This window comes from Falco biarmicus, chromosome 6 (assembly GCF_023638135.1).
Source record: "Falco biarmicus isolate bFalBia1 chromosome 6, bFalBia1.pri, whole genome shotgun sequence".
Lineage (NCBI taxonomy): Eukaryota > Metazoa > Chordata > Aves > Falconiformes > Falconidae > Falco > Falco biarmicus.
Genome location: NC_079293.1, coordinates 54,666,208 through 54,691,500, shown reverse-complemented (window position 1 = coordinate 54,691,500; position 25,293 = coordinate 54,666,208). Strand labels below are relative to the sequence as shown.

At 41.3% G+C, this 25,293-nt stretch overlaps 1 protein-coding gene across 3 annotated transcripts in view; it reads right to left on the bottom strand.

The window, feature by feature from the left end:
• STX7 (syntaxin 7) overlaps positions 1–18,934 on the bottom strand; it is a 32,970-nt gene extending 14,036 nt beyond the window's left edge. Inside the window, exons 1-2 of one of the 3 annotated variants that reach the window (XM_056342826.1) lie at positions 18,797–18,934; positions 11,493–11,633 (exon numbers count right to left, since the gene is read on the bottom strand). In XM_056342826.1, the coding sequence (XP_056198801.1) occupies positions 11,493–11,574 (82 nt within the window). In that variant the 5' untranslated portion in view covers positions 11,575–11,633; positions 18,797–18,934. Of the gene's footprint in view, positions 1–11,492; positions 11,634–18,298; positions 18,450–18,796 lie in introns of those variants that run through there. The other 2 variants (XM_056342828.1, XM_056342825.1) reach the window with 2 other exon arrangements.
• Positions 18,935–25,293: the final 6,359 nt, after the last annotated feature.

Genomic DNA, 25,293 nt, shown 5'->3' with positions numbered 1-25,293 from the left:
AGCCAATTCCTGCCTGGCCCACCGTGCTTTGTCTGGGCAACTGGAGCTGGTCACACCAACTGACAAATACCGACTTTGGATAATTAAGCCTTTGTTTTATGTTCAGTGTAATGCATTCTTTTAAAACAAAGAAAAAAATAACTGGCAGGTGTTAACTCCAACAGTGTGAGGTTTTAATACCTATAAAACTGAATGCAAATTATCCTTTATTTGTTCCAAGGCACTCTCCCTTCTAATTCAAGGGCCAAGGAGCTCAGTGATCCTGTATGTACTGTTACAGGGAGAAAAAAAACAAACAACAACCACACACCAACACCAGAACAAAATTGCAAGCACTCTTTTAACAGTTGTTTTGCGGACTGAAGAAGTACCCGTGTGTCCTACCGCCACCTAGAGATGCCTTATTTAACTGCAAATAAAGAAAATGCAGGTTTGTGTTTTAAAAAAAAGGCTCTCACTTGAAAACTTCTCTGAAACAAAGCCTATACTTAGAATATTTACATTCCAAGTTAATTAGATATCTATCCTAATTCTAAAACTGACACAAGTAGATAATTGAGGGGAAATTAAAAGCCAGCACTGCATAGCTGGTCAGCTACACAATTCTGGGCAGTGGAAAGTTTATCCCAGTTCAGGTCTTGTAATTTAAGAATTCAGCACAAAATTAAAACACATTTTACCAAGGAGTCTAAGTATGCATCAAAATAGCAAAGCGCTAACAGGCTTTCAAATCTCAAGGGGAAAAAAATAAAGTAAAAAAAAAGCAAGGACTGAACTGACATCAATTTTTCTATGCTTCCTGTAATTTAGCATTTTCCACCTTAACCTTTCCCAATAAGGTTATTATTCAGAAAAAAATAGCATTTGTATTTTCAAATTTTTGTTCATATGAAGTATACTGCATTCAAAAGTGAAATATTGCTTATTCAAGAATGCAAACAGAGAAGAGGCGAAGCGGTAAATTTTGGCCAACAGTCTTCAGCAGCACTCCCGAGACTGTCTTCATAAAAATGCCAAAAGCAAGTTGGTAGGACCAGTATAACACAGGAAGCAGAGAAGCTGACCTTCCCGAAATCTTGATTTACAGTTGATGAGTTAAAGAAATCCATCCTTTGTACTCCATAATAATAATATAAACATGCTGGAGTGTATACAGGCTTAAAAATGTATTTCTTTATAGTCTTCTAATTCTTTTGGTTTGGCTTGGTTTTTTACAGATTTCTCACTGTGGCTACTACTCATGCAGACATTTGATATAATATTATACATATAATCACAAAACCACCTAAACCACAGACAATGGACACTTAAGATTCAGCAGGACAGATTGCTGGGCCATCTTGTCTAGACCATGTTTTTTCCAAGAAAGGTTAGACCAGATGATCATTGAGGCCCCTTCCAACCTGGCAGTCTATGATTCCATGACTCGTCCAGACTCATGAACTTGTACAGCTTTACTGATAAACAAAATTTAAAATAGGCTTTAAGATATTACCACCTGGATCACAGAGGTAAAGTGTCTGGTTTCCTCACCTGTAGACACAGAGATCTTACAGAACTTGACTGAAACCAAGAACTGGTTTCAAAACTTCTCAGTTGAAAAGTCAGTATCACTTCCTCTCCTCAAGGGAAAAGCAGGATAGCCTTAGCCTCTCCTCCTGAAGGTCAGAGTGTAGAAACACCTCTGCTGGTTCCTTCCACTGCTCCATTTGGGAAACAAGCAGGGAGAGGGCCTTGGCACTGAAGGAGGAGAGCAAAACTACTGGAAAACCTGGGATTACTTTTCATAAAACAAAGGCCCCTAAGTTCCTGCTTCACTGCTGATGGTGGAATTCGTAAGGGTGCTGCCTCCCTCGTTTAACCAGCTTTTCACCCCTGTGCAGGGAGTCCAGGCTGGCACATCAAGGCACCTGGCAGCTGCTTTGGTACCTCTCAATCCATCAGTAATGCTCAAGTGTCCTGGAGAGCCAAAGTCTTAGGCCCAACTCACAAGGCCCTAGCTCTGCACTATAAACATACTGGTAACAGTCAGGGACCAAAGATCAGAGCACAGTTTCAACAGGTTCTTAGGTTACCTCACCCTTTAGTTCTCCCTTTCGCACTTCCTGATTCTTCCAGCTTCCTAAGGAGCTCTGAAAGACAGGAGTAATACAACTACCAGAGGTCCCTCCTGTCCTTCTGGGCATCACTAATCCTGCAACAGAGCCCAACTGGGCCTTGTGCACAATTTTAACACATTTCAGTGCAAAATCTGATACTTTAGCTCGGGTTCCTTGGATACAAACAGCTAACGGCTGGACTTTGCTCAGGAGCTGCAGAAGGGCACACGTTGTGTGCACGTAGGCATTCTTCGCCAAAGTTACCAGGATACAGCAGTCTCCGTCACAGGCACGCAGACTCCTGTGGCCACTTCCACACTGGAGATCAGGGTAGATCAGGGGTCCTCAAACTGTTTAACCAGGGGGCCGGCGCGCGGATGCAGCGGCAGGCAGCCATCTGCGGCTGCTTGTTTTCCCCCCCCCAACCCCCGGCGGGGGGGGCAGGGGGGTCTGTAAATACTGGGGGCTGGATTGAGGACCCTGGGGGGCCATATCCAGCCCGTGGGCTGTAGTTTGAGGACCCCTGGGGTAGATGTTTGCATATAATGAAGCTCAACAAGTCTTCCAGGGCTTATCCTGCAAACCTGCAGGAGCAGCACCTTGCCAGCTGTGGGCTGGCAAGGAGCCAGCACAGAAGGCAAGTCCCCCTTGGGATTTGAGCAGGTGCAGGAAGCAGGGTACATGATACCACGCAAGCAAAATGTATTTCCTCCAAGCAACTGCTGTCTCACATGTAAATGAAAAGAATCTCATTCTTTCCACCTAAAAATGAGTCTTGTATCATAAAGAAGCAATATAATGTCAGTAAGGCTTTTCACTTGTCTTTGTGAAATCTCTTTGTCTAGATCTCATAATACAAAACTATTAGCTGATGAAAGCTATTCTCAGAACAGTCACATGCTCCGAAACAGGTCAGACATGGTTAATGATGAGCCAGAGAAACAATTAAGACCTAACCTGAATTCCTGCAGAGAAAATTATTTGAGAGTCAGTTCATGTTTACTTTTACTAAGCCAAACAGTGGTTCCATTTCTAGTCAGTGAAAGCTCTCCCTCTAGTTAGAGAACAAAAAAAAGGGCACATCAAAAAAATAGTATCTCACATAGAAGACCTCCTTTTCTCTACCTGAGTTACAGAAGTAGTGAGATTTACAGCGGAAACACTTAAATTTTTTAACAGGTAAAAGTATTTGAGAAACATGCTCCTGCCAGATCTGCCACACATACTATTTTTCTGTAAATAAAGACATATTTCACATATTGGATCACACACTATCTTTGCTTAACAGCTAGCTTTTAGCTGGATAGGAAATCTCCTTTCTCCTCCTCTTCCCTTGTTTTTCAGCTGGCTCTGCAAAGCTGTTCCATTATCACAGGTAAATCCAAGTTGGCGTAACTACTGGTTCTGCTCCTTGAATATGAAAATGTTAAGGATCACACAGAAAGTTTCCAACTTAAAATAAAGATACAAATAAATAAAGTAATACAATGAAGACCAAAACATAAACAACTTCTTACTTTTAAGAACACAGGAGCAAACAATGTTATCTCCAACTGAGAATTAGTAGTCACTGTACAGGCTATAACACCACAGTATTGTTGCAGAAAAAAAGGCGGGGAAAAAACCCAACCAAACCCTTCAGTAAAATCCTAATGTTTGAAAGGCAAAGAACTAACTAAGAGGAGGGAAATGAAGAGCAGACTGCAGATCACCCAACTTCTCTGGCAGACACTAAGAAGTGTCCAAGCACCATGCTCATCCCTAGCATGCGACAAGGGAAACTGAGGATGGTTGTACTTTGGAACACTGAACAGGCTACAGGACAGAAGCTTTCCCAGGTTACCTACGACCAGCCGTCTTCCTATCTCAACCTCCACTCTATTTAACCAAACTTTAAATCCTCAAGTGGCCATGACCAAGCTTGTTGCAGCTTTACAGCTGGAAAGTAAGGTGAATCAACCAGAGTTCTAAAGAGAAGGCTACAACATAGAAGTATGAAACTAGGAGTAAAAAATACATTTAATGAGTGCTGCTTATTATCCCTTTGCAACCTAGAATCTCATTTCTTACTTGGATCACACAAGATTGCATCATAGCCATGCAGCAGCAGTTTTCTTCAGTGCTACAGTCCAAGCCTGAGCCACCACATTGCCCAGTTTCATAAAGCTACAGTCTAATTGCTTCCACAGGAAATGCAGCACCCATTGGGTGTGCTTGGAAAAAACACCAGCACCAACAGGAGGAACAAACGCCAAGGCATTGTACTGCAGAGGACAAGAACCAGATAAGCAGGCAGGGTGAGTACAAGGAAACCTGCCTTACAGAACCACAAGGCTTAGGACCTATCACAGGAAGGAGGAGCAGAACACTGTTCCAACCAGCAGCTACGGCTGTTCCTGAGTATCAACTGTAATGGTGAGGGTGTCATGTCCCCTCCACCTTTTATTTAAAAAGGGACAGATAAGGTTTAACTCACCGAATAACGTTCACAGGACTAAAACTGATAATGAGAACTTAAAGCCATTGATTTTCAGTCTTTTTCCTAGTTCCTGAGCCCAAGCAGAATAAACAGAATCAGCAAAGTGTTCCTTTGTGCATACCACATGCAAAGTCTGCTCCACATGAGGTTCAGGCTCAGCTATGGATTCATAAGGCAAATAAGCAGTAAATACAACACCAGGACAGTCACATTCAAAAATGCTTTGTCAAAGACCTTACGCTCGCTGCCACCTTTAGGGTAACTATGAAGAAATCTCCTTCTTGTTTCCAGCTGAACAAGTGAGTCAACAAACAGCACATCCAGTTACAGATTAAGTTGTGTAGAATCTAATAAACTTTAGAGTCACTTCAGAGCAGGTTATTGGAATAGAAGAATTATTTGTAAAAATTACATCAGTTCAAACTGTCTTGTGACAACAGACCCCCTCGATTTATCCAAATCCAATTCAACATGTTTTCTTTCTGCACTTAAACTGAGGGTACTTGACTAAAGATGGACAGATGCTGCCGAAAACATTCCTGGATCAATCTTTTATAAAACTGTTACACAAAGCAACCTAATGTAGTGGCAATAAATTCAGCAGATTAAAGTTTTCTGTATGAGCATAAGCATCTCTTTAAAGCTACTAGTGTAGTTCACACTCACTAAAACTTTAAATAAATCACAATGCCACAGTGTTGTACACCTTGCTAACCCTACTTTAATCAAAGGTGACAGTTCACTAGAGGAATCAAATCCAGGACACCAGTCCAAAGACCCCAGAAGAACTGTGGGCTTCATGACCTCACCTTCTTGCAGAAAGATAGGCATTTGACCCAAAGTATCTGAATTCCTTCTCCTATTATCCTCCATATTCAGGTTATGACTTGGGTATAGCAGATTCAAGTTCAATTGCTCAGCCTTGGAAAAGCCCACAAAATGGAATGTGGAGGACCATAATAGGTGCTTAAAACCCCTAAATAACCAGCCTTTTCCAGGTTTTACTGAAACTTCAACAGAAACAACATTAAAAATAAAAATTTATTGCAACTAGAATCTTCCCACAAAGTTAAATTCTGGTTAACAGCAGCTAATTGGAAATTTCTGACAATATCATTGTTAGAAGTCTCAACAAGATCTACTTTAAGCCTATTTGCTTTAAAACCACACATGTACAAAACCACATTTTAAATATAGACAAAACAGAGTTTTGTTTTCATACAGGCTCAGATTTCAACAGTTTGGCAATTTCATTTGCTTTTCACCTGTCCATCTGTATCCTTCTGTAGCTAAAGGATAATCATGCAAATTTGTTGGTGCTACATAGTGGCAGATAGTTTTTCATTAATGTTTCAGCGTGTTTTAGCTACCTACTGGGCTTAAACCACAAATAAAAGGCATATATCAGGGTTCTGTTATTCTTCAGGGTCTTATGATAAGTGAATCTATGCTTATGATTTTCTACAATTACATAAAGTGAAAGGGAAAATTGTACGACTGATGTAATTAAACTCCCATTTTAGTAAAATTTCAGCAAAAATACCGGCTTACAGAAAATCTGGGACGCAACAGAAACTGGGTAAACTTGTGTCACAGAAGAGACATCACATGACAGAGGGATCTCTGCTGGTTGAAGCTGACTTTCTGGGAATGTGCTCTATATGAATTGATGGTTGCACTACCTTAACAGACAGGAAAAAAGTCAGCAGAAGGCAAGAGTCCTTATGAGAAAGTATCTCTCAAAGCCAGGCAGACTCCCTCTAGCCATATGTGGATTGCAGCTACTGAATTTTATTTTATTTTAATTGTCTTGCAGTATGCACAGCATACGTTTCTCCAGCTGGGCTGATTTTCACTGTGCATGAACAAGTCAAATACCCTATCACTGACCTTGCCAATAGTGAGCAAGGGTAGATAATGCCATTCTTACTGACTTTGGAACTACCACTGCACAAAATCCAGCCACGACCTTTATAAACTGGTGGAGTGGGGAAGAGAGAAGTAAAGAGAGAATATGAATGCCTCACTTCATTTAGCATAGGTTCTGTAGCTGATTACAGTTTGCAAACCAGAAATTTTCTAAAACTCAAAGACTGGGTGTACTTTATCAATGCCAGGCTTTGTTCTGTGTTCCCAAGCAAAAGGCAGCATACTAGAACTGCTTCTAAACCAACAGTTCCCAAAGCCTCACCTAAGATGCCAGTAGAGACGTGATAAGTTTTCATCTAGCCTGTAGTGCTGTTGCTTTTCTTCAGGAATTGCACTGAATGATGTATTTGGTAGCTATGAAGAAAATATTAGGAGCAAAGCAAAACAAAGGCATCGAAGTCTGCTTCCTCAATGACCCATACATGGGAGAGACACTCAAGAACAAGAAGTATGTGGGGAGAGGAAAAACCACAGCTGGTTACTACTTCTTGCACAGTTCTTGTCAGAGACACGAGTCAAATCTTTCCAGCTGAGCAGAAGAGCCCCCTATTCTAGGCATATTCTTCCTACTCGTCTAAGTGTGGAGTTATCCCCGTAGCCAAATGCAAATCCCATTTTGCTCCCTCTTGGGAATATCTTTTTAAACAAAATACTTTCCCTCATTTTACTACATACAGGAATCAATTCTTTAAAAAGCAGAAAACCATTAGATTTCAAAGAACTGTTCCCCCTCACCTTCACGGTTTAAGAAGTTTGAACATATTTAAAGCTTTCAAATTGGGCTTTTTGTTTGTTTTACTTATTCTACTTTCATTTTTCTGTTTGTTGGAAGATCAGATTTCTTCTTGTACAATTTGCTACATGCTCTTCAAGAGAGGAAGAGGGAAAAAAGTTTAAGAAAAAAACTCACAGTATGGACTCAAGGCTCTCATCCTACTAGGCATATCGTTAGTATGGTAAATGAACATGTCTCGTAGAAATACAGATTTTTAAGCAGGCAGGACATGTTTTGACACAAAGATATTTTTTGTTAGCTCATTTTGTTTCTGTGCATTGCACTCATTTCTTGTCTATCCAGTTGCTGTAAATGAGTGACCAACAGGAAATATTTCAAGGAAGTATTGAAGGAAGGCATTGAGATTTCTCTCAAGTTGGCAGCAGCTGCCATTAAGCTCCCACATTAAGTGAGAGTGTAACCTATGAAACCCAGTTCTGGAACTACCGCTCCTTCAGCAAACACTGATTAAAACACCTTGATTATAGGTTCTCCATCTGCAAGGCCCAGACAGGTTGGAACTCTATACCTTGCATCGTTCCTTATGTGCTCCATATTCAGAAAGTTAGGGACAAATCTCAACCACCTTTAAATGCATATATTTTAGAATTCCAACACAATGTGTGTCATCTAGATTTTATAAACAGATATAAGATAGGCCTGGAATAAGAAATACAGTTACTTTGGACCAGATTCTGAACAGACAGACTTTCAAACTTTAATCATAAGTCGTGTTCTAGTAAGACAGAAATGTAGCAGCTGCCTAACAGGTGCCAAAGCTCATTATACACTTCTTTGGTTTTATTGTTTAATTCTGAAGTTTCCTTAGCTGTTCACAGATCTGCTTCTCATCGCTGTTAACACAGAACCAAAACCAAACCACTGAGACATAGCCTGCAGGCATCACTAACGTCGCTGAGGTTCAGCACACAAGACTGCAGCTCGTTCAAGCACAGGTAATTCAGGCTCCTCACATATTAGAGCACTGCTCAGACTCACATGGATTCTCCAAAACGAGAGCCTAACCCTCCCTCTCGCCTGCCCGAGACCTGCTGCTCTACATCAGATGTCAACAAGAACCTTAAGTTTTGCAATTCCAGCCACTCAGTGGAACAGTTTTAACAAAAGGCATGGAGAACTGCTTGGCAGACTAGTTCCCTAAATCTCTCAGCTTGGAGATGTCACTGATAAAACATGAGTTTCAGGATTAGGAGAGTAGACTTTGTTCCCTAGATGTTGCTAAGTGGTGTTATAATCACTTATTTCTGCAGAAATGCTGGAGACACAAAACAGATCCTTGTTTAAAGAACAGCTGAAAGAACCTTCTTTTCATAGAATGTTCTGGGGTTTGGGATCCCAAACGCATATTGTTTGCCCTGCTGACTTAAGTTTCCAAGAGAGCTCAGAGTGCAGACAGCAGTGTATGCTGCCTTCCGTTAGCTAGCTCAATTATATCTTCAAGGTCCTAAAAACGACCCACCAACACCCTCCCCTCCAAAGAAACTCAAACAGCCCACTACAGACAGCATTTACTGTAGTGGTTCACCAGAGTTCAGGCAAGGCAGAAGCAATTTACAACTCTTAGCACATCTTTAACACAACAATTAACTGCATGATTGGATCAACAAATCAACAAAACCTGTTCTTTCCAGTTGAAAGTGTGCCAAATTAACCCAGCTGTTACCTGAAACAAATAAAGGTTCTCTCCATTAACACAGAACCCAAACCAAAAAGCATACTTTCTTGCAATTCAATTATTGGTGTGCTAAACCAGCACAGAGATGAGCTTTGCTTGCCAATCAGTAACAGTGGGCTACATGAACGTGATGGAAGGTAAGGATCAGAAGTACTGATACAACAGCAGCCTGATGTGGATGCGTTATGAAATTTGAGGTATTTAATATATGTATTTTACTTGTATACATATTAAATATGTATGGCATATTAAAAACAGTTAATCAAGAACCATCAAATTTATTACTTAGAGGAGGTATTTGTAATAATTCAACCCTGAAGAAACGTTACAGTAAAAACTTGTTCTGACCAATGTTACTTCCTATAAAACCCTGGTGTATTATGAAATCTTGGCAGCAGAATGTTGTCTAATATAGGAAGTGCTTTTGTGTTTCTCTCACAAGTTAAAGGGCCAGCTTCCTTCCAACTGATCTGTATCTCATCTATATCTCTGTAGTAGTATTCACAGTTTGCTTACATGTTAGTACAAGTGTAAATTAGTATTGATGAACCTCCTGAAATGGTTCGGTAATTTGAAACAACTCTCTCACTCTATTAATCTCACTCTGAAAACCAGAATATCTACACAAGTCCAGGTTAACCAAGATTTCAAACGTGTTGACACATCTCACAAATGCTAAGCATTTCTGGACAGAAGTGCAAAATCAAGACAACTGCTTAGAAGGAAATACATGGATTTAGGGTCAAGATTTCTATTTCTGTCCCTCTCCCTCCCTAACCAAGATCGCAAATTGCAGTTTATGAGACACCTGCTCAGCAGCTGTCTAGCACTATAGGTCCCTAAGCTTGCAGGTTTCTCCCCATTTGACCTGGAAGTTCCTGCAGCTCACACCTTCGAACAGAAACCTAGACACATACTACACATGGAAACAAAACAGCTAAAAAAAAGTGTACATAAGCCCTTAGAGAGCTCAGTCCAGAAAACATGTTCAGTGCGCCCATGGAATCCAGATCCTCATAAAATCTACCAGAAGAGAATGGACTGTAAGAGTAACTGGGTGGCTACAGTTCAGTCAGATCCACAGAAGAATGAGGGACTGAATCCAGCTGTGTACCTACCAGTCCTTGAAAAGCGCTTGGCTGGAGCTTTTAAAGGCAAAGCTCCTGTTTCTGAAGCCAGGCAGCAGTAGGGCTAAGAAAGATTTGGGTCTGGGTCTTGGAATGGCAGAAGACCTGTCTATTGCTCATATTTTAGCCATCTAAATTTCAAAAAAGGAAAGGAAAGCAGGATTGCAGGTAAGCCTTGTGGCATGTCTCTCCTAAGCCTCGGCGGCTTGCTTTCAGTATGCCTTGTTTGTCATGAAGGGAGACACAGCAGAAGCAAGAAGGGAGATGGAAGAGGCAGGATGAGACTAAGGACTCACTGCATCCAGGACAAGTTGGTTAATTACGTTCAGAGACTGCTTTCACAGTGCTCCAGTTTCAACCACTGATTTCACTTTACATTTTCACCTGACAACTGAGACTTCTTTTTTACATCTTGGACCCTCAGTATCTGACACAATTGGCAGGCCTCTCTGGAATACCAAGTTAGAAACCATGAGACTGAGTTCACTGAGCAGATTTTAGGAAACAAAGTACAAGAGCTTTTATAGAGACAGTTTGAGAATTTTAAGTTGAGGAAATACAACCCAGATGAACAGAAACTTTTCAATAAAGCAAAATTGCAATTTTTCTTCCTGTTGAGATTTAAAGAAATTCTTTCTGGAAGAAATAAAAAGTAGATGAAAAACCAGGCAAAAGCCCAATCTGTGCCATTAATTTGTGCTATAAACACCAACTCCTAGAACTTGTCTTGAGAAACAAAGATCGAAGTTTTCATAAAAACTGACATACTTCACCAAACAAAACTGCAAATGAATTCTAATAATAAATTACCGGTTTATTCATGCACACTATGTCCTGCACAACATTAAAAACATGCATGTCAAAACCTAGCCATATGCTATTTGTGGTTAGCTCCCTTCTGATGAACAGTACACTTGGCTTAATTTGTGAGATCAAGTTCTATTTGCTTTATATATACACACACATTAAAAATATAATGGAAAACGGAGGGTAAGGGAAAAGGACTGAAAATCTTAGCAGCCTAACTTACTGCTAACACAAACACTCCTGTTAGGTGGCTAAAAAAATTAGGTGGCATTAATCTAAGCACAGGTATATTAAAACTTGCAAAATCTTATTTCATATCTAATATATACTTCCAAGGGTAAGCTGCAAGGCACAGCTTCTGTCCCTGCTAAACAATTCAAGCTCCAGGAAATATTTGACATAATCCTTGCTCAGCAAACATCTCAATCTACCATCTGCTGTGTGGGGTGCCACAAATCTGTCAAATGAGCAGATGAAGTCAAAGAATGAATCCCCATGAACGGATCTGAGAAGCTAACTTTGAATGGAGGGCACCACCATTATTAAAGTTCTACATAAAACATTCATAAATGCAACTTACAGCATTGTGTGATCTTCTGGATGTTAGAAGTTATGCGTTGGGCTAGTTGATTAGGATCCCCAAAACCTGCACTGTACGACATGGCTGAGTAGATTTGCTGTCACAGTCATCCACGATGGGAATAAGGCAGACAGTCTCCACCTGTTAAGGACACCAACCCCCCCACCCCAGAAAACAGAGTTATGTCTTGGTCATTGGTTTACAAATGTCTTCGTAATCTTAAAGAATAATACACAGGAAAAGATTACAGAAAACTCCATATACTATCATTTAGCCTCTCCAAAAACACAGTACTGCAAATGCAGAATTTAAGGGAATGCTTTCTTGGAAAAGTATTAAATAAGAATATGACATCCTTTTTGAATTTCCTGTAATAAATCTATTAAGATTCTTAGTAATACACATGGCTTCAGATCTGCAATTACTCTACAGCAGCTATATCACAGAAATTACATCAGTTGACAAACTTGTTATGTATTTCCCCCACTGTAAGCAAAGAAGAAGTACGCATTTTCATTAGCTGCCATTCCAGAAAAAAGCTGTACATTTTATGTCCATGCCAAGTCCTCTGATGAATTACATCCCAAGCCAATTATATGGTTATTTCCATACCATGCATCACCCATCCCACCAATAAAACCTAGCATATATAAACCACTGGAAGAAAATCCAGCAGATATCACACAAGAGATCAGAATGAAGGAGGTACCTACTTCCCTTTAAACAGCAATCATTTGTTTTATCCTGTTTCAGCTGCTGTGTTTCTCAATACAAACTAATTCTTCAACAACGTGGGTATACAAATCCATTTTTAGAGGTGGGGTTTTTTTGCACCCAGAGCTATCATATCTTATCTAAACAGATCAAAATCTGACAACACAAATACACACCAATTCATTTGATCTAAAAGCCCACATATACCATCATGCAGCATGTAACTACTAGAGATGTCTTAGCCTTCTTTCCATCCATACAGACCCCATTTCACCACAAGCTCAAAGATACTCTAAATCTAAATTAACAGTACACACCTAAGGATAACATGCAGTGGCAATTTATCTGTTCTGCAGTGAGAATGCAGGCTAATCAAACACATGCACACCCAACACAATCCCCCAGTTTCACCCAGGCTGTGCTTAGTCTTAACTTTATCCTTTCCACCCTCCTGCACCCCAGTTTCATGGGTTGAACATTTTAACTTCACCAGTTCCCTGCAGTTACACTGTTCAACCCAAACCACATGCCTTCCAAGCACCAGCCTCTTCTCCTGGCCTGTCAGCTTCTGGTTACAGGTACTGCCAAAATTCAGTTTCAGGGAGAGAAAAAAAGTACATTTAAATGTTTAAAAAGAAAAGAAGGAAATGAAAAGGCCAACTGATTTGTCAAGTGTGATACCAGCTGTGCTACAGTTTGAAGACTCAAGTCCTTACGAACCTTTTTTTAAAACAAATAAACAGTCCTTGTTGCTAAATATATTCTTTTACCTTTGGAAATGCCTGTATTAACAGCACAACAACATCCTGATTATTTTTTTTTTAAACATGACTGTTTTCACCTCTCTCTGATATGAAGTATCTCTAGAGTGGAGCTGCCAAGACATTGCACTGGTCAGGCACTTTCCACCAGAACTTCACCAGGGATGTAACTACAGAGGTCAGGCTCGTCCCTGCCGCCCTGCAGGTTATGTTACCTCTGCTGGTTGGATAAGCTGCAGCTACCATGAAGACAAACCCTGCATGATTCTGAAATGGCTGCTGCATGAGGGTCCCAAATTGTGCTTGGAGTTTTCAGGCCCTGAAGTATCCCCTAGTAATGAACAACCTGATTGCAGATGAGGCCACAGGGAGTGTATCTGCACTCTTCTACATACTTGCTGCACAATAGCGTCCAAGCCATGCTAGCTCTCTGCAGTATTGTTTCCTGTCTTTGTCTGTACCACATGCAGATTCAAGTTATTTTGGGTCACAGACTGAAGACCGTAGTCAGTCAACCAGCCTAAATCCCACTTATCTGGTCTGAGGCTGGCATAACAACCCTTGATCTTTTTTGGAAATTCTAGGTAATATTTCATTGAATTTGTATTGTAAGACCAAACCCATGCAAACTTCACAGCAAATAAATGGCTCTATGCCTTGGTGTATTCACACGTAAGGAAAACCTACAAATTTAGTGGAAAATACAATTGTAGGCATAAAATCCAAAGAAGCCACCTAAAATAAGCTAGTTTGAAAAAGAAGATTTCTCAGAACTGTTGACAATTTCTTTTAAAGTTATAGCTATTTCTAGATATGTTAGTAGCATGCTAACTACATCACTAGCACTGGCTAAAAATGCATTTAATTAAATATTATATTTAATGTTAAATGTTAAACATTAAAATGCAGCTGTATGAGAGAAGAGACATCAAAAGACCAAATTACCTTTTGTAGAAAGCCTACAGAACTAACTGAAATCGTTCTTTACAATTGGTTTTAATTCCTTCATATTTGTATTCACCAGACAGCTGCCTGTAACACTGTCCTCAGCAACAGCATTACAATCAAGAGATAGACACAGAATATTTCATCCAAGTCTTGACAAAAGAAGTGATTGACTTTCTTTTTTTGTCTTGATAATTTCTACAGCCAAGTTTCTTTAAACTAGCTACGCTGACAAATGGACAAATTGTACAATACATAAGACTTTGAGCTTTTCCACTTTCTAGCTACATAGTTGGGCAGCCAAACACAACACATAATGAGAGGATGTTCAGACGAATGACTGCAAAGTCCACAGGATATAGTTCAGCTTTTTGACTGCACGTGTAGATCTCTTTTATTGTTGATACAATTCTTTGTATCAACACACATATTTCAATTGAAATGTATAGCAAATTTGAAGGATAGCAGTGTAAATTCACAGCTGTTTCACTCCATACAAACTCATCAATCCACCAGCAATGCTATTTCTGAGCACATTAATAATACAGGTTGGTAACAAGGTAAGCTACTGGTCTGGGGAACAAACAGAAAGGTAATGGTTCAGCCATCAGCTCTCATCACCTTCCAGCCTTCACCACAAACTCCCCAAGTCAAGAAAAACAAAACTGAACTGCTCATAGAGAAGATACATTTTGTATTTGATTATTATTAAATGGGAAGTGTGAATCCTCCCCATTCTACCTCTCACAGCAACATGGGCATCTGAACCAAACTAACACCCTACTTCTACGCACGCACCCTTAGCTTGTTAGCGATGAATTACTCAAACTCCTCTGAAAGCACAGATAGCTGAGCCCTTGGGAAGTCAACTGGAGTTTTGCTAATGACTTTGACAAGGTCAGGGTTTCAATCACAAGGAAACAAACGTGCACCAAGCATTTCCTTCCATACCAAGGTGATAGGATCATTCATTCATCAAGACTCTGAATTTCCATAGAAATTACCCCTTCTCACTTCCACAGCATTTAAGTACCCTGTCATGACATATTTTGGTATTATTGCCTGCATAACTTTTAAAATGGGCAAGTTAATAGCCTGCTGCAGTTGAGGGAAGTACACTTTGCATTCAAACTGGAACAGAGCTGCATCTGTGGTAAGTCTTCAGTTCCCCTAAAGGTTTCAGTCAGGTGTAAGCTTCTGATTGTACTTTTCATCTTCCACTCAACATCTCTGTCTTTGAATGGAAGTATACCTAGTGGCAACTGGGCTTGTCAAGCTGCTGAAGGAAGTCTGAAGAACTACTGGCACAAACAAAACAAAGAATCAGAACACTTCATCAACACTCATTGAAGCAAGACCTCTCTGTACATACCTGAAGTTTAAAGAATTCAAAGGTTTGCTATACATTTTTCCTAATTTTCTGCATTAACTGCTTCCTGCATCACACTGTCACTCCGTATCCAAGCGAAAAATGAACCTTATCATCAACATGCTTTCTAGAAAAGTTGTTTGTCAGTCATAGGAAAAGACACACTTTTCCTCTGGTATTTCCAGTCAGATCACTGTTGAACAAAGAGACAAGAATACAGGAACTCCACCACCGAGCAGCTCCCCAATGCCATTCTCAAAAGTTCCATCAGGACAAAATAATGCAGTGTGAGAAGCACAGCACACATTAGATCTCAGCAGTAGCTGCCTAAATATCTTGCAGGCTCCAGTCTGCTACAGTTTATAAATACCTAATCTATTCTGTATTTTCTCATTTAGATATTTTAAGTTTTCCTTCTGTCCTATAAATCTAGCCCATATACACTACGATAAGAATCCTTAAGCAATAATTTTAGTGTTTAAGCAATTCTTCAGCATCAGTACCTAGAAATGTTTACAGGGATCCTTCACTTTCAAAGAACAAAATGTACATGCTGCATTCCATAGAAACACTTGAAAATTTAAAGCTGATCTGAACTAGGATTTAATGCCTTTAAATATCCAAAGGCAAGTCATGGGACTTGTATGTGATTATTTTTTTTTCCTAAATAAAAGTCACAGAAACAAAGCTTCTCCAGATAACTTCTAAATGGGACTTCCTTTGTAAACTACTGCCAGAAAGAGTGAAAACCCTTCAAACAGGGTGAAAACACAGGCAAAGATGAAAAACTGTTGAAAAACTTTGGCAAAAAAATATTGCAGCCAGTCACAATGTTAGCTACAGGAAATTTGTATCATGGTTACGTCCATGATTAGTACAATTTCTGCAACATAACACTGCTTGATCTATTTCACCTCAGTAGGTTTTACCACCCGAATACTGAGATGAGACAAGGTAAATCGCTGGAGTGACTCTGGCACCTACCTAAGCCAACTTGAAACACATCACCATCTTCAGACAGCATCTCCTGCTGACCTTAGCAGCAGCTTTGCAGCAAGCAAAATTAACCTTAAAAAAACCCCCAGCACTCTTGGAATAAAGGGCAGACCCTATGCTGTAAGATAAGTACTCTGTTACAGCACCTGAGGGATTCTTATAACTGACTCATACCAACTGACTTTGCAATATACAGATGAGCATTAAATCTGTCACTATTTCCTCTAGTGGGGATGAGGGAGGTGAAGTTTTTTCTGAATTTAACTATTTTTTTCCTCTTATATTTAGGCTGAAATATTTAAAGATAGAGATTGCATTTCCTGCTTGGTGTTTTTACAACTTCTAATGTGCTGGAATCCTGGTCCACAAAGGCAGGCTGGAGACTTCCATAATACAAAACCAACCATGGAGTATAATAAACAAGCAAACAAAATAGCAGTAAATTAAATCCTTCCTTTTGCTGAAAGAAAAAAAAAAGTTTCCAGATTTTCTTTTATCATCAAGTTTCAGGCAGAAGTCAAACTTGAAACCATACAGGGTAGGGAAAAGCAAGCAAAGTTTATTTTATTTAAAACTGTCTTTGCTCTACTGCAGCAACACTAACATAAAAGATGACAAAGGGCAATTTTTTGTTCCATTCTGCCCAGTTCTGTTAGCCTTGCCACATTAGTCATCCTGAAACACACCAAAGTCAAGCTTACATCGTGTAATGGCTAGAAGTTGGGGGTTTTTTTAGAAAGAAAAAAAAATTATTAGGTTGTGCCACTGGTTAGTTTTAGCCATTTTCCCTACAAACAAAGATGTAATATAACACAGTGGCATTTAGAACTGCCCAATGTGCAAAACTAAATTACAGAAGCCTAAAATACTATCAAGCGTAACGTATCACCAACACTCAGCATATACAGCTAAAAAAATTATGCTTGTCTAATTTATCCACGCCGGTATTTATAAGGAACTAGGTGAAGGAAGCACATAGCTTTCAGAAGCGTAACATAACATATCAGTTCTTGAGGAAATGCCTTGAGTAAGGGAATTACGTTCCCTAGGAGTGCACAGAGTGTTTAGAGGCCTGACAGTAGATAGGAAAACAAGCACTGGGCACTGGAACTACTGTGGAGGGGAGGGAACAGGAGGGCTGAAAACGGACCCAAGATGACAGTTTCTTGTACTGCTAGTAGACAAACAACATGTTATGGGAAAATGAAGCAGGACCAGAACCACAAGATGTCCAGCAGTTCCTAACAGCAGCTTGTTCACTTTGAACCAAATGCTCAGGTAAAGAACATTGAGGCAGAAGGTATCTTCGCACAAAATCTGACTGTGCTGGATGTCTAGTCTCTCTGAGGTCAACCAGGATGCCAATGACCACATATAGCTCATGGTCTCCTTTTTTTCCTCTCCTCCCCCAAAGAGTTTCACTTCAATGTATGCCACCAAAAAGAGCATTACTTAATATTCAGATACAAGATCACAAGAGATGTCTTCGTGACGGGAACACAAATACAGTTTGTAACAATGCCACCATTTAGCATCACTTTCTTCTAATTTTAACATATAGCATATAACTTTTTTTCTTCTTCTTTGCTATTAACAGCACTTGAACAAAACCTCAAGCTCCAAGCAGAAGGGCTGTGCTGCCAGCAAAGCACACACCTGGATGACGATCGGCCAGGAGGGCTCTGCTCGCCCTGCTGGCACGGCATGCTGCCTTTGCACAGCTTGTTCATCAGTGGAGAGGCTCGCAACACGTGAGCACATCACTCCTGGAAAAGTATCCTGGGATTTTATAAATGAGCTTCAGTCAAGACACAGAACCTTGCATTCCATGCAAAGCAGGATGAAACCCTTCGCTTCCTTCTACAGTTTCAAGAAGTGCCCGTTTCTGATGCAGCGGTAGGTGGTTCACCAGGCAAGCAGTCATAACGTCGGGCCTGGGGCCTGATGCACCAGGCCCAGGCTCACTATTTACACAGGTGATTTTTATATCTGCCTTCCTCCTACTGATGTGCTTTGCTCACCTCGGATCTGGAACAGCTCGGAGAGCATTTCAACACAGCAAAGGTGGCCATCCTGCCTTACGGTTCGACATCAGCTGCTGTAAAACCCCGGCTGTAGGCCCCGAGTCTCTCCTTGGAGCATCAGGGTCAACGCCAAGCCCAAGGCCACGACACCGGGGGGCTGTCACGGCGATGGGTGCGGGGGAAAGGGTGGCGGTGACACAACCGACCGCAGCCCCGGCCCTGCCCACCTCACAGCCCGGTCACCCCCGCTCGCCCACAGTCGTCCCTCTCGCCCCAGGCCAGGCGGCACCGCCGGGCCGTCCCGGCCCGGGGGAGGGGGCGGCGGCCCCGACCCTAGCGAGGGCCGCGGGGCTCCGCGGCCTTGCCCGCCGCCCTCTGACAGGCTCCCCCGGGCCGGCCGCCCCTTCCCGGCCAGCCGGCCACCGCCCTGAGCGCCCCCTCCTCCCGGCGGGCGGCGAACACCCCCAGCACCCAGCCGGTACTCCCTGCTCTTACCCGGCCCTGACGAACCTGCTCCCACCGGGCGCGGCGGGCGGCGGCGGCGGCAGGGCGGGGAGGGGCGGCCAGGCCCCGGCCCGTTCCCGCCCCGGCCGGCCGTGACGGCGGAGGCGTGGGGAGGCGGGGCCGTGCCGCTGCACCGCCCGGCGGGCTGGGCGGGCGGGGCCGGGCCGGCGGGTCTCCGGGCTGCGGCGCCTGAGGGGCGGCCGCGCTCGGGCCTGCGGGTGCTGACAGGGCCCGGCGGCTCCCTCCGGGAACGGGGCAGACCCCGCCCCGCGCAGGCTCCTCCGGGAGCCGCAGCCCTGTGCGGGTGGCAAAAGTGGAGCGGGGGAGAGTGTAATGTAAGGGAAAGGTTCTGTTGTGCCGGGGGTTAAGGGGAAAACCTGAGTAAGAAAACAACATTACAGTGAAAAATACAGTGGTAGTACATTAATACCCCGCTTTGAAGCGCTGCCTTCAGTTTGGTCTCTTTGTCTTTAAATGGGAATGGACACTTAGTAAAAGGTGAGCGAAAAAGTACATTTAAAGGTGCCACTAGATGAAGAGATTTATATTTAGCTGAGCGAGGGGCCAAGCGATGCCAGAACAATGACAGATGAGGGGTGCGCCGACACGGTGCCCAGCGCTGGGCTGGGCTGGGCAGGCCAGGCCGCGGCAGCAGGCCCCAGGGCGGCGGCAGCTGTGGCTCCTGGGAGCGGCGGGAGCAGGGACACAGGGAAACTGCCCTCCGCCTGAGCCAGCTGCCTGGCAAGAAGCGGCAGGTGAGCCTTGAGGCCGCCTGTGGAGCAGCTGGGGTGCTTCTGTATCCTCCCCAGTTCCTCAGAGGGAAAATTACAGGACCAGGTGCTCCCCAGAGCCCCAGCGTTAGGCTGCTTCATCTGCAGCGTACCCCCAAGTGCATTAAATACTGCAGACAAAACAGCACATGGCACCTGATTTCTGGGAATACCGTCTCCCCCACAAAGCCCAACCTTGCCTAGGGAAGAGCTGCAGATGCTGGAAAGTGCAAGTCTATTTCTGCCACATCACAGATCTTGGTCATTGCTAGGATTTAGAAATAACTAGAGAAGTGGAAACGTTAATAACATCTTAACCAAATAACACTTAACAGAAAAGACCAATAAACTGCTAGCGCAATAGAGTGAAGTTTGGGGCCTGAAGTAGACAAGGCTACCCTTTACATAGGTGGTTCCTGATGTGTCTCAAAGCATGCTGAAAGGAGAGACAACATACCTTCTGAGACTTGTACCTGTATTTAGTTCTTATGTTAACTGGTGCTTAGAAATGTCTTTCTCACTTCCATAAATTACAGTTACTAAGGAAAAAAACCATTCTGATACTTCTATTTGCTGCAGGAATCTTGTATACATCTTCGTTCTAGTTTTAATAGGTTACTTTGATTAGCAGTAATCTTAATGCTGCTACATGTGCAGGACTTTGCCCCCATGCTGTTGACATACTGAAGCTGATCAAAAATGATCTCACTAGATGGTTCACTAATGAGAGTATAATGAACATCCCTTCTGAATTAAGGCCTAACCTTGATTTTTATCTCCAAATGCTTGTCTATATATATAAACTCCATTGATTGAGCCCAGTCACTCTTGCTTTATAAACCTTCAGATAAGATCACTGTCAGTTTTTCTCCACAAAACAATAAATCTTTTGCTATCTGATTTCAAATATGCATTTCCCATTAAAAGAAGTGACTCTTCATTACTGAGAATACTTCATCTGCAATGACTACTTGGGTATATTTTTTGAAGCATCACAGTCATCACTGATCAATGTTCATTCTCATGCTATGGAAAAGGGGTATCCAAATGCTTTCTACTGATGCTGGATATTTTATGAACAAAATGTTGGTGTTCACCTGCTGTTAGCTCACTTACCATCATCATCCACCTTTTATTGTTAAATAATGAAAAATATTTGTGATATCATTCTTTAACTTAACTGGTTCCAGCAAAGATGTTACAGCCTGGGAGGAAAATCTGGATTCTAAAGCAAACTTTTCATTAAAATGTTGTCCGTACTACGAAAATATTTAAATAGCCTCTTTAATATAATCATATGGAATGATTATGAAGATACAGTTACTAGACCAGCCAGAAAGTCCTATTTATAGATCAGATACTGCTAAGAGCATGTTATATCCTTGGAAGATTTCTGTTTACTCCTGTAGAAAAGCCATTCACTTGGAGAACGTGCACTGTTTTGCCCTTTTATATAAAACAAGAAGATTCCTTCAGTTTCCTCTGCTAGCAATGGTGCACGGAGAGGAGTTGTAAAGAAGCCATCTCTAAATGTTACTGTCAGAGATGCTGAAATGAAGTGCTGCTATACAATTCTGTCTCTAAACTGATTTCATCAGCTTCTTTCTAGAGCTTCCAACAGCATTGCCTGGGGATTGAGTTCAGAATCATGTATTCATTTACTTTTCCTGTTACTTTTGGAGTGTGATCAGATATCAATTGATTCAAAGAAACAGGGAAAGCTCTGGGGAAAGAAAGGGGAAAATGTTGAGACTCTGCTATGCATAGGCACGGCATACCATGAAGGATGCTCTGGATATTCACTGACCAAAGATCAGAGTATTTGCTAGTTATATTCCTGTTACTGTGTGTAAAACTGAACTAAAAGGGATGTCACTTCAAACACATGCTGTTTAAGAATCCACACTCAGTATGATATCTGATGTTTGAAAGAGTTGGAAGTTAAACCACACCAGCACAGTTCAATTTTGAAAGAGCACACCTTCTTCCTAGCCCAGTATCCAAATCTGTCCCATGTTCCTGAATCTGTATTTCTGCCTCCCCTCTCCTACTTCTGCCCTGACACCTAACCAGTACATACGTGGGCCCAGCAGTGTGGGTGGCACAAGCATTGAGGCTGCTGGTGACACAGGAGCGAAGCACTCATTTCCATGCAGCTCCCCATGCCTGCACAACGCATGATGAAATGAAGGGGAAGCAGCCCAGCCCTGGCCTCGTATTCCTGATGAGTGTCCTCCTTCCAAGGCGTGGTGTGTAATTTACCTTATGGGGAAATCTCATCCTCTGCTATCGTATTTTACTTGAGTGCCTCTACCTTTAGGTATTAAGAGCAATGCTGCCAGTATTTGGTACCGACGGCAAACCGCTGAGCAGGGCTCTCCAGGTAGTTCTTACTGCATTCCACCATCAGGAAGAATTCCTCTTATTGTCGTCATCATCTCCATTTGCTAATTTAATTAAAATATCTGCTGCAGAACCTGAAATGAGATTAAGTTCCTATTACACCCGATGCTGTCAAAATTATGATGGTTGACAGTTGCCAGCCTGAACAAGCTTATGGGTTAATTATATTGCAGAATGGCCTGTAAACCAAATTTGTTTAAAAAAACCTGTATTGACCATTTGCATACTTTTTAGGCTGGTACTTGGTCTCCAGCAGCAGTAATTAACACTGTAGCATATGTTTTAAATAAACAGAGAAAAAATCTGTTCCCAATATTAATGTTTCCTAACAAACAAAAAAAAAAAGAAAAAAGTTTACTATCAACTTATTTTCAAATCTTCCTTTGTCTTACTTTGCCTTTCTGTTTAATTTTCGAAGACCATATTATATGCATTTTATCTGCACTAATGAAATGAGCTGACATTATAATTTCAAAGCCCAATCTTTAATTAAATAGTACCTGCAAATACATAATCTTTTTAACTTAAGCCAGACCATTTAGAAATGATAAAAGAGTTATAAAGGGCATAAAATTAAATGGCAATATTTTATTCAGATAAATAAATACAAAACTACAGAAGGAAAAATATTAAAAATAAGAAAATATAGGGACTTTGAGGCCAGCAACTAGCTCTGATAGAATCCAATAGATTTTAATTTGGAAAATTTGAGGTCATTGTTGAGCAATCAATCTTCATCATTTGATGAAGCAACTCCTTCTCATTTTACAATTCTTAATTACCTTCATTGCTTTTTGAAACGTGGAGAAGAAAAAAAACCACACAAAGGCATTCTGACAGAGTTTGGCTAGGTAAACCAAACAGACACCAAAAGCAGGGGGACAGAGGCGGATAGTTATTAAACTGTTATTTAATGATAGTTGCAAAATGTGGTGTCAGAAAATCGGGAAAGCAGTTCTGGTTACCCCCAGAGTTTTAGCAGCTTTTCCTTCTCACTTGTTTGCTCTGCCATTGTCACTGTACATATCAGTATTCCGGGTTCTGTTTTTCCCTCTCTCCATTGTTCCAGCCTTGTTTGTTGTTTAGCCAAAATGGAGATCTGTCAACAATTGGATGATGTTATGGCATAGTCCTTACGTGGCAGCATAGGCGGCGTTAACCCACCAAAGAAATAGGCTCATCCACTTCCACAGAATAAAAGACAGATTATGCAATGGGGCTAAAAAAAAGGAGTGGCTGATTAAATGCATTTATGGCATATACCCTCTGTAATCTGTTGAGGACTGGTAGAAAATGTCTCAAAAAACAACCAGAAACTCAGTGGAAGCTCCCTTTGTTGCTTTTTCTGCAGTGAGTTCAGAGCAAAAGGTGTCAATGAAAGATGTTAAGATGACCCGAAGACATGACTGGGTTTGAGACCTGCAAATTTCTACATAGTTGAATGTCTAAACTTCTATTATATGCCTTGCTTAAGCTTGGTTCCCCACAGATGGGTATCTAACACCATTTTAGATGTCCAGATCTGTTCTACCCGACTCTTAGGTGCTGCTTCATTGGTGCTGGATGCTAGCCCCATGTAGACAGCTCAGGTTCCCTAAGGCATCTTAGGTGTCACTAGGCAAACTATTCATAGCCTCTAAATATCCACGGACTACAGCCTGAGCTTAAACAGCCATTCTGGTTGTAGCTGTAATCAGTGCTTAGACATTTACCATTAATATAAACACCTACCCATACACACTACATTTGCCTTAGTCTCGAAATTTGTCCCACAGTCTAGGTCTTTCAAGATGTACTACAGCTTTCCTATATACTTCTATGGTAATTTGACAGCTGATTTTTCTAAGAATCTGATTCTGCCTTTCACTCTTTAGCCTGGGTTTGGTACCCTTATTATAGAAAATCTACAGCTGTATGCAGTGGGGGTCAGGATTTTACCTTCTGCTACAGCATGAATAGGCAGAGGAACAGTAGAAGAAGCCTTGGCTTCCGTCCTAAGAAACATTGGAGACTAATATAGCAAACTGGGGGGATATTAGACACTGGGAGAATGAGGTAAGATGGAATGACACTGCAACTCCAAGCACAAGGCTTCATAAATGTCTCATTTTAAAAACACTAATATTTTGTGGTCACACTCTATTCAGGTCATCCCTGAAAATAACACAAAAGCCCTCTTTCTCCTCTCCTTCCTCCAGACATATGCTTTAGCTTTAGGTATTTTGAATACTGATATTTTTTCTGACCAGGGTCTTAAGATTATGGATGAAACTGAGAAGAATTTGAGATGAACAGATGTCAGAACAGATTACAACATCCCAAAGATGTAGCTCATTTGTACCAGTAGATAAAATTGTTCTTGCCATGCAAAAAACATACCAAGAAGATAAAAAAGAGGGAAAAAAAGTTTTATTATTTAGTTTATTGCATATATTAAAATATGCAGCTGCTACAACAATCAGTGTATTGCCCTGATTTCCTATAGAATATCTGATGTGCAATTCCTTTCTTTTGTTCTCACACATGTAAGGCCTGATTCAATTGCCTGCTGCATGTAGTGAAAAATTGACCACTCTTCTCAGTCAGCTATGGGCATCTGCTGCTCTTGTACTGTTAGTTGCGTGCTTTCTGTAGCTGTTTGTTCTTTTAGCGTTTGTGACTCAGAAAATATGCAGCTGACTATAGGACAGAATGACTTTTTTTAGAAGGCACTAAAAATCTGAACAACCTTCAAACCCAATAATAGTTTTACATACAACTAACAGAAAAAGAAGACAAAATCAATGGAGTTGTTATTTGGCTGCTTGTTAATTTTCTATAGAAGAGACTGCTTACTACAATGTAATTTTTTTCTGACAAAATGTTCATAATAGTGAGGTAGAAAATTACTCCCTTATGAATAGTACAAAATTTTACCATGCAGCTTGCTGCTGAACAGAGATCTTAACTCATCAGCACCTACAGTTTTAAAAATGGCCTCATGAAAGCACATAAACATAGCCGAAGAAAACTGAGAACCTATGCTGACATATTTTGCTCAGCCCAAATATGTAAGCATGAGTTATGTCTGTAAGCTGGCCTGCTCATGTGTTTGGAAACAAACACACAAAAGAGCATGTGGAATCTCAGGATTGTCAGGGGAAAGAAAATAAAAGAACAAAACATAAAACATTGTAACATCTATTGATATCTGGAGTTGGAGTACCCCGTGCAGTTCTTGTTGTCCGTCTTCCCCCTTCTTCTAACTCTCTTTATGCAGTAGGAGTAGGAAACATACAGAACAATGCAAAAAGGGTGTCCAAAGGTATGGAGTAG